Source organism: Gasterosteus aculeatus, chromosome 16, assembly GCF_964276395.1.
Source record: "Gasterosteus aculeatus chromosome 16, fGasAcu3.hap1.1, whole genome shotgun sequence".
NCBI lineage: Eukaryota > Metazoa > Chordata > Actinopteri > Perciformes > Gasterosteidae > Gasterosteus > Gasterosteus aculeatus.
In genome coordinates, this window is record NC_135704.1 from 15506508 (window position 1) to 15526194 (window position 19687).

Genomic DNA, 19687 nt, shown 5'->3' on the forward strand with positions numbered 1-19687 from the left:
TTCAAGCAGTAAAGAGGCCGCAAACTACTGAAAGCTCAATGCTGTACGTCAAGACGTAACAGGAACACTCTCCGGTGTAAAAGGAAGAAATATACTACACCACCATTTATGCGTCACTTTTGCATGCGTGACAGAGATAATCGGACCACAGTTACCATGGTTACCAAGCAGTAAAGAACTACGTTGATCGTCTGGACGCTAACCAAGTGGAGATTGAGATTAAAGAGTTAAATGAGAAGCAGTCTTGTGTCTGTAGGCTGTGCAGGTTAAGATAGAACCAGGAGAAGATTAGCTTAGCTTAGCTTAGCACAAAGACGGGAAACAACGGGAAACCGGCCCGCTCTCACCAATCGACGTGAGCGAAAAGATGAAGCTGTGAACTTGTTGGGGACAGTATTGTCACACCTAACTGAAGCCACTGAAACAGGCTGCTGGTGATGAGTGAGATGTGAGTAGTATTGATTATTTTATATAAAGCTTGGCAAAAATGTAAATTGTTTTAAATTGATTATGGATTTTTCTTTTTCTTTTTACATATCTTTGCTGATTAAAATCCAGGATTTCTTCTTTCATTTAAGAAAAAAATGGTTATGTCACTTTTTCATTATATGAAAAAAAAGTATTTTGTTATATAACTCATAATCTGAATTTGTATTGTACACGTGGGCATTTACTTTGACTTAGAGGGGAAGAACACTAGAAAAAAAAGTGACCACTGTTTTGCGGTAAAATATTTTCTTGAGCCAAAAGGTCACATGACGAATGCAGGCGAAAGACATGTTTTACAGTTAGATTTATTTACCAGAAATGTTTTTTTTCTTAAATACTGTATGACCTACGATGTGTTTAGATGGCACCAGACTGTGAAAACGTGGCCGCGTCTCTCCCTGCCGGACAATAACGTTTCATTTGAGTCAGATACTGCACTCCGCAGAAAGACTGGCAATGTTGGGAACACTGTTTTCCTTCATTATTGAATCAAGTGTTCGGCAGGTTCACATTTCCCGCAGCAGAGTGAGCAGTGCGAGATAAAGAAATGCCTTCAAGGATTGCAGGAACATCATGTTAAAAACAAAAAATAATGTTCAGCCCCAAAACAGGCCGTTATGAACCTGGCTGGAGCGTTTGACATGAATAAAGTTTTGTGTCTCGAGACGCAGGAGTCAAGTTGAACTGGGAATAGCGCTGAAATGTTTCCCATATCATTTTTAATGAATGTGAAAGTGAACATGGGGGTGTGTGGTGAGGGGGGGGGGGGGGGGGGGCACACACACAATATGAGAGTAAAACAGCAGACCCGAGTCTTTGGCAGTGGACTCTGGACCAGATGTGGAAGTTGTGTGTATTATGTGTCTGGATGTTAGTGTGTGCGCACAATATTACTTCCATTATGAATATTGTGTAATAGTTTCACAGCATGAATATGCTACGTGCTGTTGCCTGCTGGGACCTGCACTTCAAGAAAAAAATTAGGCCCCAAGGTAATTAATCCTGACACATTTCGTGAGGACAGAAGTTTTCTGATTATTGGATCGCTGCAAAGATGGAAAATACTGCGAAGGAAATAAAGTGTAATCATGATGAAAAAGGTGATAACGTAGATGATGAATAGACTTAAATTAGACCCAAAATATATTAGTTATCAAAAAAATACTCAGATTTTTTGTTTTATTTGTGGTTTCTGAATCTTTATTCCTCATGAAGAACTGGGATGAGTGATATCATGTGGTCCTCGTCAAAAAGGGAGCTCTGAAGATGTAAACCGGGGTTACCCGGCAGGGAGGGTGTACTGTAGTTGTCTGAATACTGTAGTTGTCTGAGTGTACTGTAGTTGTCTGAGTGTACTGTAGTTGTCTGGGTGTATTGCACGCTTGATCCTGATCTTTCTTCATTTCTCTTTAGAATCCTTAAACTTCATTGAAGGGAAACATAAAATGTATTGAATCGTAATTAATTAAATTCGAAGAAGTCAGCGAGATTGAAATTAATGTAAGTTGTTTGAAATAAAAATAGTAGAGTAAAGAGCCAATTGCAAAGTTGCACAATTATGTTCTGATGTTCCACATTTACATTTTTCATTTAGCTGACGCTTTTATCCAAAGCGACTTATAGCAGCACTCACACACACACACACACACACACACACACACACACACACACACACACACACACACACACACACAGTAGCTCACTGGTCTAATTTGAGGATGAAAAAAGTCAGTCTTGCCTGGGCTCCATCATAAACATCCTCCTCCTTCTGTCCTCCTCCTCATAATCATCGTCCTCCTCACCAACCAGACCGCTGAAAGTCAACACAACCTTCTCAACTTTTGCCACACACGCGCACACACGCACACACACACGTCATGCGTGTAGTCCACACCTCGCAGCGCACCTCCTCTCCTCCTGTGGATACGAATGTTCTCCCTCGCAGAGGGCGCAGAAGCTAAGTGTTTCTGCTGTCCTTATCTGAAAGGATCTCTATCGCGCTCTAACGAGCCACTTGACCTCCCTCGGCGCTCCTCTTCTCCCTGGGTGACGCAAAACAACAACAACAAAAAAGAAAAAGTGGGCAGGCGAAGCGCTAAGTGCAGTAGTTTGGAGGAGTATCGCAGCGCACGGAGACACACAACTTGGCAACGTGCGTCCGGAGCGCCAATCTCGACCCGCTCGGATGTTACATCAACGCAAACGCCTCAGCGGAGATTTACCGGGATGTGTATGAGAAAAGATCACATTTAACTTTGACATTCACAGCCTCCCTGCGTTCAGTAAGTTAAGAGGTGGATGAAACTTTTTTGCGTGTTTTTTTTTTTTTTTTTTTGTGAATGAGTGTCCCGCCGCTGGCCGGCACATCTGGACGTCGTTGGGAGCTGTCAGAGTCCTGACCTGACCCCGCGGTTTTCTTTCGTCCTCCCTGAACTTTAAAGGAGGAATACCGGACTTTTGAACAATTGCCTCTTTATTTTAAAAAAACCTTTTGGCTTTCCTGTTTATTTTTTTTTTTTAAATAAGGTAAAAGGTGCAACATGGAACACTCGATCCTCAGACTAACGTGCATCTTGGTGGTTCTCTGTGTCCTGGACAAAAGGTGAGTTTAATAAAGTACCACTTGACACCAAATAAGTTCATTTCTGAGTTGGTTAACTACACTGAAATTCATTTCTGTTTTCATTCCTTGTTTATTAGTTTATGGGAATGAAACGATGATGTGTCCCAACAGCATTAATGTCAGCTTTCCTTCTGAAAGCAAAAGTCATTTATTACCCTCGTTGTCTCGGCTACATGTCAAAAACATAAATAAAAGAAGGAAACATAAGTCTACTTGTCATAAGGTTACAGTCTATTGCCGATTCTCTGCCCCCCCCCCCAGTTACCCCTCATCCCCAAACAATGTTGCCAATCAATTAACAGTCGCCCTTTGAGAAGATGGTTGTTGAAACAAGTTTACTCTCAAAACACAACAGGTAGGAGCACAAACTGGAAATACAGTGACACACAGTTCAACACGTGCAATGGAACTCACAAAGAAGCTCACCGCAAATGAACATTTGATGTCACAGCATGTGGCCTTTCGGCTTGTAATTACTAGGGTTGCTTTTTCAGTCGGATGAATGTGACTTTGAAGTGCGTTTCTTTGTTGAAGAGGCCGACTGAAAAGAAACTTCCAGTAACACACGTTGAAGAAACTGTGGAAAGAAAAGTTTCCTCAGCTGTGTGAGCGCCTGTGTGTGTGTGTGTGTGTTAACGCACACTTCTCCCTACACCTGGGCATTTGTGCGTGCACATCTGGCTGCGCGAGCACGTGTGCACGCAGATGTGGGTGTTTGTGTGTGTGTGCGCGCCCTCAGCCCCACATCGTCTCCATTTGTGCGTCTCGCTCATACAAACTTTGTGAGACGCAACCTAATGTTTTACTTGTGACGACAATGAAAAGAAAAGGCTGCGCACCTTGTTACTCTTTTACTGGTCCTCTGCGAGGGGACACGGAGCTTTGACCGCCGTCAACTGAATCAACGGTGTTCACGCGATCGGCGACATCTGGTACGATGAGGCGATTTTTAAGTACTAGGTGTAAATTCACCTTTTCTCCCGTTATGTATCTAAAACTCTTACTAGCTGATACGGTTCCCTTACTCCCTTCTTCCACCCACCTGACCTACTGGCCATTATCATGCACAGCTTCGGAGTGAAGATCAGGATACAAAACCTGACTTTGACCTAAACGAACAGTAAATGCATCAGATGCATCTGGTGTCAGATCTCAGAAGTTGAATCAATCAAATACTACGATGACATGATTTCCAACACGAGCCAGTGTCGATGCACCTGTCCCTGGTCGAATTTTGTGAACAAAGACCGATTTATTAGTTGTTCCTTTTCGTCTTGTCAATAACTTGACCCGTGTGCTCCATGCAGGGTAGATTCCAACGAAATCTTAGGCCTGAGGCTCCCCAACATCGACCCGATCCTGAATGCCAACACGGTGTGTCTCACGCTGCCAGGCTTGACGCGGCGGCAGCTGGAGGTGTGCATGAGGAACCCCGACGTGACGGCATCAGCAATCCAGGGAATCCAGATTGCCATCCACGAGTGCCAGCACCAGTTCAGGGGACAACGCTGGAACTGCTCCAGCCTGGAGACCAGGAACAAAATACCCTACGACAGCATCGTCTTCAAAAGAGGTCAGTTTTACGCTGACCAAACAGTAAACTGTAGGAAAAGGCGGACAGCCCCTATTCATTTAAGTTCACAATCGGCTTTTCTTGTAACCGTTTTGCGTCTCTCCCATGGAAACATTTGAATCACAGCGCTCGGGAAGTAAGATATTGAAGATATTTAAAGTTAGCAAAGTCCAAAATCTCATTTGAGAAAAGAAGATGAGCCATCGCTACCGCATTGGGATAGCATGTCACCTGAAAGCCTCCGTTGGAAGGAACGGCGATGAAGAACAAACGTGCAGTTTCAAAGTTGTGGTTTAATCGTCAAACACACTTTGATAGAATACCTTGAAAGGACGGGCTTAGAAAGATTAGTTTCCACAAAAACACACGTCCTAAACAAGCACTGTAATATTATTCTCCTCCTCACGCAGGATTTATGTCATCTCAGAAGTACCAAGTCTTTTCTAGTGACTAGCAGGCTGCGTCCTAACTTTAACTGTAGCGACCCAATAGCTGGTACAAAGGAACAACTAACATCAAAAGCAGTTAGTCACCTCAAGATTAACGAGCCTCGTGCAGACCAGTTTTCCACGATGGATAGTGGAGCTCGGAGCTTTGCGACTAAGCCTCAAAGGATGAAAGAGGATCTTCAGTCGGGAAGCCCTTCAGACGGACTAGAAAAGGCATCGTTTTCCTAATAGCCAGAGCACCTAGTGGCTGGTATAGTTTCATGTAGAGGTTTTATTTGAATTTTGCTACAGGATGAACAAGATTAGCTGATTTTTTAATTATTATTTTTGTTATTATTAATTCATTTAAATGTTGAAATGATAAATTAATGAAAAATTAGTTTTTAAAATGTTAGCAAATACGTTTTCTCTAGAAGACATGAGACGTGAGAGAAAGTGTACAACAGTGCTTATTTGACTCTTCTTGTCAATGTCAATGTTATATTTATATAAAAATCAGTGCACAGACTTGCTGCGATAAACTATAATACATTTGTTGATTGCCATTTGGGGTTTTTATATACAAATAGTTATGCAAAGTGTAAAAGACGGTATGAATCTGGGTCATTTTAGACCGTGTCATTAGATGTTGATGAAGACCCAACTAGTTCTGTCGGATGTCTCCTGGAAGGTTGTTGCCATAAATTATTTTTTCTTTTATGCAAATACAGTCACAAAACCCTCACTTAGGCATTCGTTGCTCACACACCTCTGGTCTAACTTGCACTTTTAATGAGTCACTTGACTCATTAAAAGGCGGTTTGTCATTATTAGTACAGGCAGTTGCTGTTTGTCAGGCATCCCTGTTTTGCCTCGGGTGCAGAAACTCCAAACCACCGACGTAAATAACCTCTTTCAATTGGATGATTCATCTGTTACGAGTTGATACATTCAAAAAATCTCCACAGAAGCTAGAAGAAAAGGCTGCAAGTTAGCGTGGTGCAGCTGCGAAGAGGCTTCAGTGAACCACAGTTACACACATGGATAATATGGAAATGAATACAAATTTATGTGAATGGAACCCCACATACAAATACATTTGTTAAAGACTGAGGGATATTGTTCCAACACGCTCGCAAAGCTTCCTCGAATCTTCTGATAGTGTCTCCAAGTGTTGGAGTGAAGTGTATGAGGGGTTCTCTCATCTCAACGTTAGTTTACAGTCCAGTTTTACTGCATCAGTTGCTGCTTTGATCCTCATCCAGCTCTGCCACGTTTCTTCCTCCGGATTGTTTCTGAAAACTTTTTTGGGCCTATTTTCCTTCCTCATTTTCCTTCCGGCGTTAACGAGGATGTTGGGCGAATCATGGATGGACAGAAATAGGAGAATCGCTCTGTGTCTTTCCCCCTCTTTTCCCCCCACTGTGTCCGCGTCCTCCGTCGCCGCGCTGCCCCTTAATGCTTTCACTCCCCTCGCCAGCGCAAGTGCTCGGGAATTTGCTCTCAGCACTTTTCCAACTCTCCGCGGCAAAAGCGCGGGCCTGTTTAGTCGGTCTCTGTAACACAAAGTGACAGTTTCCTTTGAATCTTTAATGCATTTAGTCACTACCTCAACCATCAGCTCAGCCGGGCGTGTCGCCGCCAATAAATTATTTGTTGGATTGATTTGCTCCCAGTGTTCCGGGTTGCAGAGCCCAGCTCAGAGCAGGGCAGGAGCTAAAACAAGCTTCCTATGCATCCTGATGGGCCTAAGTGCCTTGCAGTGAGCATAGGTGTCAGGGGGGGTCGGGGGCAGATCGTGAGTTAGTTGGTGAAATTATACGTCTGTTAATCTCAGTGTGCATCTTCTTTTATTCGCTGGTACAAAATCAAGTCCGCTATGACATTGATATTCTCTGAGCAAAACAACAGATAAAATTACTACTTAATTAAAAAGCTGTTTTCAGCCAACTAAGCTCCTTTTAAGGGGTTAGCACACGCTACAGACCAGGTCAGCAACCAGCCTGTGAATCATTGGGGTTGGTGGAAACCCAGGTAGCTTGTCTGCAGGTGAATGTGACGCCTCCATTGGGAGAGCTAGAATCACTTTCTAATTTACTTGCAATTTAGTCGTTTTTTCCATGTTTTTATGTATTAAGAAATACAAATAGGTGCAGCGTAACAGTGTATGTGCCGAACTTTACATCACATCCACAAATAATTCAATGTTTACTTGAATATACACTCAGGGAAACACTTCAAATAGTGTTGAAAGGGTTGCTTCCAGTTAATAGCTTTTTACTCGACTCCATAAAGCAGCCTGAATCATTTCCCCTTTAGGCGGTTTGCTATAAACTCCAGTGGTTTCTTTTCATGTTTTCTTCACAAGTTTCCATACACAAGTGAGTGACTGCCAGTGAGTCTCCCTCTATTGGACCTCGGGCACCGTGCTAACAAGCAGCAAGACCAGCTCTAACAACGCACACTGTGGAGCGTACTGGTGTCGCAGCACGCAGCTCGATACTAAGCATTCATTTGACGACATTGCATCGGCAATTCTTGGAGAAAGCTGCGCCCAGGGATTCAGAGCAAATGGTTAGTTCATGGGTGCAGCACAACAGACGCCAGAGGCGAGAAGAGCACTTGTAGGTGGACAGAAAGGAGTTGCATGGCCACATATATTTTGAAAATAAGGAGAAATCACAGCCTCGTTCAGCGTCTGAGTCCTCTGTGAGTCCTGCGATGGGAGTGGTGGGGGTCTGTTAGTGTTCAGATGGCCTACAGAGACAAAGTACGCAAGTGTTTGGAACACTTAATTGCTATTGTCCCAGATGTTTCCACAGGTTTTTTTTACGAGTCTTGGCATATGTGTATACAGTACAAACGTGTGAAAAAACTCAGTTTTTTTGTTATCCAAATAGAGGAAGCTCTTTTACGGCGTTACTGAATGTCTCGGAGAGAAATGGTGCACGAATTGGATACATTTTGCTAAATATTCAACTGTTTTACAAAAGAAATTTAACATGAAATAGTTTGGTTGTTTGTCCTGACGCTGTTTTCATTTAAATATAGTTTTTCTAAACAGCACCTCAGTGATCTTGATTTGAATTGTTATCAAATTCCATCCTTTATCAACATGGTAAACCTCTCACTTCACCTGACAGGCTCATGACAACTTGTTGTACCTGCAGGTTATTGAATATTTGTTCGTTGCATGAACTCAATTTTGTAGCACTCTATGACTGCAGTATCTAAAAAATAAATAAAAATAGCTGAAAACGTCATATTTTGTGTGTTGCTCCCGTCATTCTAAACCCAGCCCCGGCCTTTTCCTGACGTAGAGACTTCTTCCCACCTTCTACTTCCACATGAGTCGTAACGCGGCTGTCGTGTCCTTCGGCCCCACAGGTTTCAGAGAGAGTGCCTTCGCGTATGCCATCGCAGCAGCGGGCGTCGTGCACGCCGTGGCCAACGCCTGCTCCATGGGCAAACTCAAGGCGTGCAGCTGCGACGAGAAGCGGCGCGGCGACGAGGAAGCCTTTCGCATCAAACTGCACCGCTTGCAACTGGAGGCCATCCACCGGGGGAAGGGCATGGTACACGGCGTCATGGAGCACTTCCCCGCGGACCTGCCGGGCCCCCAGGACTCCTGGGAGTGGGGCGGCTGCAGTCCGGATGTGGAATTCGGCGAGAAGTTCTCGAGGGACTTCTTGGATGCCCGCGAGACCAACCGGGACATTCATTCCCGCATGAGGCTGCACAATAACAGAGTGGGGAGACAGGTGAGAAGAGGATGGGGCTGCTTGTGTTTCCCAGAATTGCAAAGATTTACCAAGCATAGCAAATGTACTAACAAGACTTTTTGGAGCTTGTGAATGAAAGCCAAGATCTGTTCTATATGATAGGATATCATATATATATATATATGAGGGTTTTTTTTACCAAGTAAAGGCGTTACACTAAGTCCATTTTTATTTTAAATTCTAATTCGAATCCATACCACATTATTTACTGAGTTTTAGCCTAAAATGTCAATATGAGGACGGTGCCATTGAGGTATCTGCCTCGGGCAATGGAAGAAAAGAGATGAGTGACAGGGATAAGCCGCCGAGGGAACAGCAGTGCTGCTCATTGTTCCCTGTTTCCTCTGGAGTGATTTCGGCTCGTATCTCTCCATCGGTTTAGTTGTTGTTTCCTTGATTATGAAGACAAAACACAAATGTGGAGCGCGTCAGGTCAAACTTGCAGGGAGGGATGGCCTCCCCGCAGTAGCTGGTAGAAATAGTTAAATTCCAGCCCAGTCCACTTGGAAGTATAAACTTTAGGTGAGAGCTGATGTGACCGAGTCGTAATGAGTTCATGAGCCGAAGAAACGCGGTGATTTACCTTCGGGGTCCTTGTGTTGTTGTGTGGATGTAGTGAGGTTACAGGCAGGGTCACAGTGTGGCCTCGTGTTGTGTTTATTTTACTTATTGAAGCCACGTTCTTGCCAAAAATTGATGGACGAAGGCAAACTTACAAAATGCTCCCCATCTAAAACAGGTTTGTCTTTCCTTGTTAGTTTAAAGCGTATCCTGTCAAAATGCCCTTGAGAATTCTTCTTGGCAGAAAGTGTAGACTTTAGTCAAATATGGTAAATACTGGGTTTAACATAGGCTGCTGTAATAATCACAAAGCTTCACCTTGCTGTAAATTCAGCCTTTAAAGCGCAAGACCTTCTTTTGACAATGGCATTCGGAGATGGTCTTATGTCTTCGTCAATGACTGCTGACTAAACGGAACATCCTTTAACTGAGGCACGAAGACACAGATGAGCCTATTAGCATTGCATCGTTATACAATAGGCATGGCCACAGTTATATGTAAAAAGTGACTATTACAAAAATACATCACTGCTCATATTGGGAAAATATGAGCTTACAATAGAAGGGGGATGTGTTTTAAGAAAATCCAACATTAACGATACCTTGTGACGAGGGAGCCTGAATTTCAAAGAGCCGGTGACAATTGAAACTTTACTTTATGCAGTGAATCATGTAACGTTACAGGCAAGTTCATCAAAGTGATCCAGTTACACAATCTGACAGGTGGAGTGCCCCCGAGGAAAGTCCGTCAGATTCCAAACGTGTCCTCACACAACTTTCTGGCAAAGGGAACTGAAGCATCAATCAAACAGGGGACACTTTGACTCAAAGGCATCGACATCGAAGAGATGGTACCTCGTTTTTTAGAAAAGGATTCTTGTGACAGCCGCGAGCTGACCGACGCATCTTGTACTTGGACCCAAAAGAAACCCAAAGAAAGCATCGGCAAACTGTTAAAGAAGGACAGGAGAAAGAGGAGGAACCTCTGTGCTGTAACCACAAAACAAGCTTAATGTCGTTGTTCTTGTTCTTGGATACACTCGGGGCGATGTGATGTGTTTCAGTTCAATACCAAATCTATTCACTCATAATTGTCCACGTGGATCATCTAAGACGGCCGCCTTGTTACAGCTCAACACAGACTGGAGATTACAGACTGTGGAGAAAGAGGCAACAGAGGAAAAAGAGAAAAATAATTCAGTGCATGGCTTTAAACGTCTTAATATCATTCTTGATGTCTTCAAATGTATAGAAAGCCTAAAAAAAACTTGAAACACACACACACACACACACACACACACACGCACACATTAAAACGACCCCTAGAATAAAAAAAAACCCTGACAGGTGGGACTTCAAAATAATACCTAACCTTCCCGTATCTCTTTCCTCCCACCGACCCAACACCACCTCACCCCCCCCCCCCCCCCCTCTCCACTCCCTCCATCCCCCAGCCCCACTCCCCCTTTTCAGAGAAGTAGTCTTTAGGCGGAGGAATGCGGTGGTTTTTTAGTGGGGTGTGCATGTCGCCTCATGCCCACCCCAGGGTTCTCACGACGTTCCGTCTTGTTTTTAGCCCTAATTAGTGGCTGCTGGCAGTTTGGAAACAGATGTTTAAAACCCTGCAAAAGATTTTAGACTTCAAACACCGGGGCGGAAAGTAAAAAGAGATTCGCCCTTCCTTCCCTCCTCTCTTCCCCCTGTGCTGCGCTGCCTCCTCCAGCTTCTCTCCGGCGAGGCTGATTACAGAAATAATACTCAGCACGGGGAGGTTTACGCACGTATGATGTCAGCGCATCACTGACGCCATAAACATGTGACGATGAACAAAAAAAATAAGCATGTGTGTACCTATTTTTTTGTTCCTTAAAACTAATGTTACATGTACCTATAGGACAGCTTCTGATATGAATGTAGTTTTTCAAGTAGTCTGAATCTGCATTAACTTAACCATGACGATGCGCAGTTCAACCCTCCACGGTCGAGTTGCAACGAACCCAAACAAGCTACCGTTCAGTAGTTAATAACAGCGGTTTTAAAAGCCTCCGACATGCTTGAAGTGGCTGCTCGTAAGATGGAAACACTTAACAGGGGCAGTAAATTTAATGGCCAAGTTTTTTCTTCTTCCTAAGCCTTCTTGAGCACACCTCGAAAGAAATGCTTGGCACACTTTTCTGCGTTCACGTTGCACAGCTTGCAGCAGCGCAGAGGTTCTGTTGAATCCTGTCGGTTCATTAGGCAGGTGGAGACAGTGCTGGCTCTGCAACAGTCAGCCGTGTTACTGGCAAGCACGTCGCGGTAATTACAATTTACCATCAGGGCCTGTCTTCAGAGGAGGAAGGAAAGATGGTATCCCCCTTTTCGGGAAACGAAATGTGTACGTCTTGTCGTCGTATCCAAATGTGTGACTTGATGTATTTTGTGCTTTCTTTGCCGTTGCACTTGTTGATTCAAGGGCCCACGTGAGCAGCGGTAGAGATGTGGGTGTATGCTGTGACCGAACTCCCAGTCCCTCTATTTGGTGATGCACCTCACCGTTCAGGGGATGATCAACTGCTCCGCGGAGCCCATCCACGTCAGTTCATTCGACTCGCACCGAGAGCAGAGTGTGTTTGATCGGGAAAGAGCAACATTAGCGTGCCCTTGGTTCTGTGCTTCGTGTCATCAGTGGCGTGTTCTGCATTCCAGGCTCCTGCCAGCACAGCAGCAGAGCATTTGATCTGACCCTCCCTGCGCAACACACAGAGGCAAATGCTTCATAGTAAAAGCTCGGCAGGTGGAAGTGCTTATGGTGGTAATAACAATTTACAAGAGTCTCTAAGTAAGAGCTGCGGACATTGTGTGCAATTAACAGTGAGTGAATACTACACGCACACACAACACACGCAGACACAAACGTTATAATATAGTTCTCACTGTACACAGATAGGCTTTTGCTCAGTAATTGCATGTCATTGTGTTTGCATGTGTGCGTGTGTATTTGTCTGCGTACGCTTAACTGTTCTTTTGAAGAAAGGCGTTTGATTTGTTTAAAGTGATGTCTGGGTTTAATGTGCTGCTTGGGGATTTGTTTGTGTGCTTTGATTTCGCCTTGGCTCTCTGCTCGGCTTTAAAGGCCGTTTAGTAGATTGTCTTTGAACTGACAAACACAAAGCGGCGTGGAGACTGGGTCTGCTGTTTATCAGCAGGAAGGGTCGGTTGTAGGACATAAAGACAGTAGATTAGGATTTTCCCGAAAAGCGCTTAGTGGTAATGACACGGATTGGCCAAAAATTCAATATAATGCTCCCAACAAAACAAGGAATATGGTGTACAGGAATGGGATCACATTTTTGAACACAAGGAACGTTTTTGGTGTGAGGCTTTATTGTTCATAAGGTGATAATTGTTGAAAAACAGATAGCAAATCGCTAATTTCTTCACTTGCTGTTTCCTCCATCCATCTAAGATTGGTGGTGTCAGATGACTTTACCTCTACAAGGAAAATAACTATGCTTTAAGGCACCCCTTTGTTGCTAGTTGGTCAGCTATGACATGACCAAATCTTGATATTTGTTCAGGATGACGAAATCATGTGTGGCATCGTCTGAACGGCAAAACGTGGCATTGATGGGCTACAACACACTTGCGACTTCACTGGGTCAGTAGGCCAAACAAACACACAAACACGTGACAAAGTGTGAGTCTAGAGTTGCCCCAGTTGTGAAATACTCCACCGAACTGAAAGGTCCGCGGCCCCTTTCTAGCTATGGAACTCGTCGACTCTATAATTATATTGTTTTGTCTGTTTGGCTTTAGATTCTTACTTCTCTGGTAAAGTTGGAGCTGCAGATTGTGGTGGCAAGGCCTGACCCCAGCTCTGATCTTTGGTCTACTTAGTTTGCTCCTCTGCATTGGAAGGTAGTGGGCTTCGCTCTAGTCCTCGGGTTTACCCGCTGACTTAATCTGCCACCAGCATGTTGCACTTGATCTCTATGCAGGGGTTGTTTTAAAGAAGCCTCTGTTTTCCAACTTGTTTCCAACTGTGGTCCGACCGCCATTGACTTTCGAAGCAAATACATCCCTCATCGTACGTGCAAGCGATCCAAAGCACTGCAGTGGGACAAATGCGGCATCATCGTCACTTGTTTTACGTTCAAAACGTTCTGTCCCTCGAGTTGTGTTATAGACTGTATCATTTTAGATCAGATATTTATTTTTAATGTTCTTCTTATTCTCCTCTTGTACAAAATGTGCTCATCCTGTGTTTCTCAGCTCTTTTGTCGGACGGATCAACACTTCACATGACATTCTGACAGACCACTTTAAATATTGCAAGAGCAGACAGCTTCCCTATTTCCTATTTATTACCTGTTAAGGCCTTGCCTTGCCTTTCAACTGCTTCTTAGAAGAAGATTTGAAGTACTTGTCAGCCAGAGTAATTTTATTTTGATGAGTTTTTTAAGAGCCTGCAAACCGGTATTAAGCTCTGCCTCGTCAGCGAACATGGTGTGCAGCATGCTTTGTGTGTTTGACAGGCCAATCTACAGAACTTCAACAGGACTTACAGATGCTGAAGTATGTTTATTTTTGAATATTTTACTTTATTTCCAGACAAACAAAAGAAACCTACACCTGGAATTCTCTTTACGTCAGGAAAGTTGTCGCAGACCTCGCCAATCGGTGACGGGCCTGTATTCTACAATAAAGCAATATTTTAGGCTGCGGCATTATACTTTTATAGTGAAACATAAAGCATTACAACCCGTTAGTGTTTGTGATTTCTGTGAGTTCCCCAATATCCAATCCAAAGATCTTGATGGAGCGGCTAATGTTGGCTTAACCTGTATATTATTGTATTATCATTAATATACAGCAGATATGTTAGTTGTGTGTGATTACTTTTGCCGCGCCGCATGTAGCTACACATTTATTTGTAAACGCTGCGCTGCGCTGCTCGGCCCTGACAATTATGCTGTGTCGCTAAAGCAGGAGCGCTACAACGTAGTTAAGCTAGGTAGCCTCACAAGCTAACAACTTAATTTCACGTTACACCGGCAAGCCGCTGAGTCCATTGCACACACGGAAGCTGTCGTGATTTGGTGAGGCTAAAACAACCACACCGCCCTGTGATCCCGTTTGATCCTACTTCAGCCACGCTCGCGCTGCTTCGGCATGTGGAGAAATCCAAAGGCTCACGCTGCCTGGTTACGGCCGCTCCGCCGTGGTTGGGCAATGAGTGTTCAGGGGAGAGTTGATTGCATTTTTGCTGCGATAAATGGTAAACATTGGTTTAGAAGATACCTAGATACGCATGCTGTACTGGACGGGTCACAGTATGACAGTTGTTTTCATGTCATATTGCAGTAGTCCGTGATCCCCCATGAAACAAAATCTCCTTTTTATTTCTCCGTTTGTCAAAATGTCCTTGTTGGATACTCTGCTGTTTTTGTTGTTTTACTGTCCTATGAGTCCCCTATCCCGCTGTGTGAAGGTACCTTCAAACAGAAGCAATGTGGATGCAATTATGACTTAGGTCACTTGGTCCCTTTAAGGTTTAAGTGGGTTGGAGAGTTTTATGATTACAGACTTTGCTGTGTGTTTAAGGCCAGCACGTTTGTGATTCTGGGGTTGCCTCTGCCCTTAAAACTGAACACAACACTGCAATCTGAACTGCAGTGCAAGTGCTGTTTGAGCTGATATAATGCTGTTTACCATAACGTCGTACAGCCTCTCCCCGCCGCGGAGAACCGCTTCTTTGAATGTTGTCTTGAACACTCCCAACGACAGTAGACCCACGTTTACCCCAAATGCCTGCTTCTTGGAAAGGTTATGCACTATTTTGTGAAAGTGTCATAGTACAGATACTACAGAGCCAAAATGATTTAGAGTCCTAGTTACTACGTTACAGTCAATTAATTTCCCACTTAATCTATTCTTGTTGATCTGGATCTGTTTTTGGATAAAAGTGTCAGCTAAATGTAATGTAATGCAACGTAACTGGCAGATTTGATGAGTGATAGTAACATAACCATCTTATTAATAGCATATATTCTACCACCCCCATATGCTCCAGAACAAGGAAACACTATCTATATTTCCTTTTTTTACTTTTACTTTTTTCACGGTTTGCTCATTTGCAGCACAACCTGCAATGGAGCCTGCAAGAAGACGCCCTCAACCACTTCTCAAAAAAAGTGGAGATCAAAAGAAGTAGGAATATATATAGAAAAGTATATTGAAAAGTATCTGGTCTATGGCAGCCGCCTGCATTGACCTTGACTTTGTAGAAGTGGGGAACAGGGTTGTGTATATATATATATATATATATATATATATCCTTCCTACCATATCCTTCCGGTCCTATTGCTGATAGGATCCTAGTTAAATAACAGATGGGGTTGGACTTGGATCTAATGTCTTACTAATCCGGCTGATGTTCTTTAAATTGGTCACAACCGTGTTTTGCCGACTCTGTCTGTGAGGATGACCGAGAACGCGTGGGTGACACTCATGCTCTGTTTGGAAGTTAGCATTATTGTTAGCATGTGTACGGAATGTGTTGAACTATGCAAAAGTCCGGCTGGTTAGTGTGTGTGTGTGTGTGTGTGTTGATAGGGGTGGCAACAGCAGCAGCATCTGTCAGTACTCTGGGTGGCCTTAGTGTTCCTGTTGGTAATTGGATCTTTAGAGCAGGTGATGACTGACAAGCACAATACACAAGCATACACATGGCCTTGAGGAAATATCATCAGGATGGACAGGATTCATGCTGTGGGGGATGTACCTGTGTGTCTGTTCCAGCACTCGACGGGCATGCCGTGTGATTGATTCAACATGTTGTGTTCTTAATGGATTCACATGCTCAATTGACATCCCCAAAATCCTTTTAGACCTCTGTGGTTCTTGAACGGGGCCAAGAGAAGGAGCAGTTTCACGAACGGCTCCATTGTGTGTACAAAAATGCTTTTTCCTGTGATATATTCAAGTATAAACAGTGAACGCTGGCTGTTGACAGCGCTGAAGTTTCACTGGCAAGCATTAAAACATCAAAGTGAAAACACAATAAAAATGCTCCGATGTGCCATTACACGTTTGCCAGGCATGGAGGCATTACTTGATGCCAAAAAATGAATGATGATATGACTGTCTGTTTAGGAAATGCCTCCATCCATCTGTGTTATTTGATATCACTGTGTTTAACAACAGGCTCAGACTCAGACCACCTGGATTGGTAAATGTGGGACTAATATTCCTTCAGGGAGCTATGGATCATTCGCTATACGGTGTTTTGCTTAATGATAGAAAAACAAATTCAACCGAAAAAAATCAAGTTTGAATTATGACATGCAGTCTGCAACCGCCCGTACCTGTGTATACTAGACTTCAAAAGGTAGCTAGCAATTAAGGAAGCCATTAATCTTTCTTTCTCCCCGCTTACTCCAACCCCCTCCTCTTCATCCTCGCCTCTGCTCACTTCCTCACTCCGTCCCACTCGCTCATATTTGTCTGTCTGCCTCTGCGTTTGTTGCAGGTGGTGCTCGACCACATGAGAAGGAAATGCAAGTGCCACGGGACGTCGGGGAGCTGCCAGCTGAAGACCTGCTGGCAGGTCACCCCAGAGTTCCGGCTGGTGGGCTCAATCCTCAAAGAGCGCTTCCACGTCGCCACGCTCATCAAGGCTCACAACCGAAACACCGGACAGCTCGACCACTCCAACCACAACAACAACCACCACAACCATCATAACCACCACGGCCACCACCACCACCACAACCACCACCACAACCACCACCATCACCACCATCACAACAACCACCACAATCACCACCACGCGCACCGGCGGCGGCCGAGCGTCAACGAACTGGTCTACTTCGAGAAGTCGCCGGATTTCTGCGAGCGGGCCTTGGGGTCGGACTCGGCGGGCACGCAGGGCCGGATCTGCAACAAGACCAGCCCCGGCATGGACAACTGCGAGAGTCTGTGCTGCGGGAGAGGCCACAACATCCTGCAGCAGACGCGGAGCGAGCGCTGCAACTGCAAGTTCCACTGGTGCTGCTACGTGGTGTGCGAGGAATGCAGGATAACCGAGTGGGTCAGTGTCTGTAAATGAAGAAACACACTAAAAGACTGTAGACACTAGAGAAAAACAAGAAAAAGAGACCCTTTTTAAAAAAATCAAGACTATACATTTGAAAGGGGAATACGACTGTAATATATGTGCCCCATATGTTTTGGTGGTGGACCGCTGTTTTTCAGAAGAGCGAGGAACAGAGTGTGAAGTGGTTGAGCAAGCAGAAAGATCGATTTGCATGTCGGTTAAAATGTGTGCACATGCCGGGATTTGTCTAAAGCCGCCACGACTCGAGGAGGGCTCGGATGTTTACTTTTCCTCGTGAGATAAAGGAACAAAGTTGTATCGGTTTAACTATAAAACGCTCTGAATCTGAAATCTGGGCTTAAGAAAAAAAGACGAAGGAGTGTCGTGTTATCAGCAAACGTTGACGGACATACATTTGCCTGATATCAGGTAAGCAAAGAGGGAGTCGAGAGTAAGCATCAGATTGCATGCAGAGAGAAAACATATTGCTTTATAGCACCAGCAGCATATAAAGGGGAAAGACCACCTTTTCACACATCAGGATTCACAATGCACAGGATTTAAATTCAGAACATTTGACACCTGGAACACTTAAGGATTGTGTCTTGTTTAAGGCAGTTTAGAAGTTTCAAGGTTTATAGCAACTATCGTGTCACACCAAAAAGAAAAGCTTACTTTATTGTATACATAGTATGTAACCCTGCTTACAGGGATAACACCCCTCAAAACGTTGTATTTACACGCATCCAATGACGGAGTGGACTATTTAAATTAGAAGGTTATATTAAAGAGGCTTTTACATGAGGAAATTACAGCAATGATGAATCACTGGAGCTGAACCTATAATCAAACAAAATACAGTTCTGAACGTCCATTAATCAGTACGATTCCTAATATGAGAGCCGGAAACAGAAACCATTTCCTGCCCTCTAATAGAGGGTGTTGAAATACGATCCACGCAAATCAGCTTGCAACAGAGTAGGTACAAGCACTAACTCCATGCACAGCGAGGTTAGCCTCGCAGCACAGATGTGTTGTCCTTCATGGAGTTGTGTCAGAAATAATCTACGTGTCGTCTATGTGGTGCGGTGTGTAATGTGAGAGGACTGTCACAGAATGGGGCAGGATAGACCGTCATTTAACCGGGACTGTTTTCCTCTTCGGCATGTTCTGGACAGCATTGTAAATAGAACTGAATGATGCTGCACAAGTACAATCAAAAAAGTTGCCTCGGGACACTGAACGCACAGGAACAGGCTTCGGTTTCTCACATCATAAACATCCCCCGAGCTCCCATCGATCAAAGTGTTTCCTGTTTTGTGACGTGATGTGCTGTGTGCGACACTGTAAGCCACTCGTTGATATATCTACACTCACCTCCTGCACACTTCTCCCATGTGTGAAAATAGGGATTTTCTGATGTTGCCGTCAAAGTATATAATTAACAAACTTTATTTCTGTCCATGCACATTTTGGAGATCATATTCGGTCTCAAGAAAAGTGTATGAGTGAGGCTCCTTATCAGTGTAATTTATTTCAAGAAAATATGTTTCTGTGTTGAAAGCAGAAGACAAAAAATGTGGAATAGTGTTTCCAGTATATCAGATTATTTCGATTTTGATAAGTTATCGCACAAAACTGTGTCCAGGAAAACTCTGGAAGATCTCAGCAATATGCATTTTTTTCATGTCATAAATGTAATGTATGTATGTATTTTTATGTTTTAATATGCTTATTATCTAAGTTATTTTATTTTTGTGGATAACTTAATATTTGTAAGACAATAAAAGTGATGAATAATAAATACATGAAAGAAGTGCATTTTGTAAGAGAACCGTTTTGTTTATTTGATTTGACTCGTCAGCACAATAATGAGGATGCATCCATTAGCTACTGTGTGTACTGAGAACGTAGTCCAGGAACGATTGCTTCTCCTTCCAAAGACAGCCTTTGACAGAAAGTTCAGCTATTAGACATCAACTGAAACGACATCAAGAGAGACCAATCATTGGAATAGTTGAGCTCCACATTGTAATTACAGCTAACACAGTGATCCTGAATATTCAGTTAGAAGCCATCAGATACACCCAGACCACACTGAAAAAAAAAACCCGGGAAATATACGGTAAATTACTGGCAGTTGTGGTTGCC

At 43.8% G+C, this 19687-nt stretch overlaps 1 protein-coding gene across 1 annotated transcript; it reads left to right on the forward strand.

The window, feature by feature from the left end:
• Window positions 1–2367: 2367 nt before the first annotated feature.
• wnt10a (wingless-type MMTV integration site family, member 10a) lies at window positions 2368–19349 on the forward strand. Its single transcript, XM_040202471.2, has 4 exons — window positions 2368–3091; window positions 4420–4685; window positions 8501–8874; window positions 16970–19349. The coding sequence occupies exons 1-4, from the start codon at window positions 3030–3032 to the stop codon at window positions 17546–17548; spliced, it is 1281 nt and encodes a 426-aa protein (XP_040058405.2). The 5' UTR covers window positions 2368–3029; the 3' UTR covers window positions 17549–19349.
• Window positions 19350–19687: the final 338 nt, after the last annotated feature.

What these genes read in the sequence shown, in the direction of transcription:
- wnt10a (XM_040202471.2), top strand. Translation starts at nt 3,030, where the DNA reads ATGGAACACTCGATCCTCAGACTAACGTGCATCTTGGTGGTTCTCTGT. An exon ending in CTCTGTGTCCTGGACAAAAG is followed by an intron (nt 3,092 to 4,419) that starts GTGAGTTTAATA and finishes TGCTCCATGCAG; the next exon opens with GGTAGATTCCAACGAAATCT. An exon ending in CAGCATCGTCTTCAAAAGAG is followed by an intron (nt 4,686 to 8,500) that starts GTCAGTTTTACG and finishes TCGGCCCCACAG; the next exon opens with GTTTCAGAGAGAGTGCCTTC.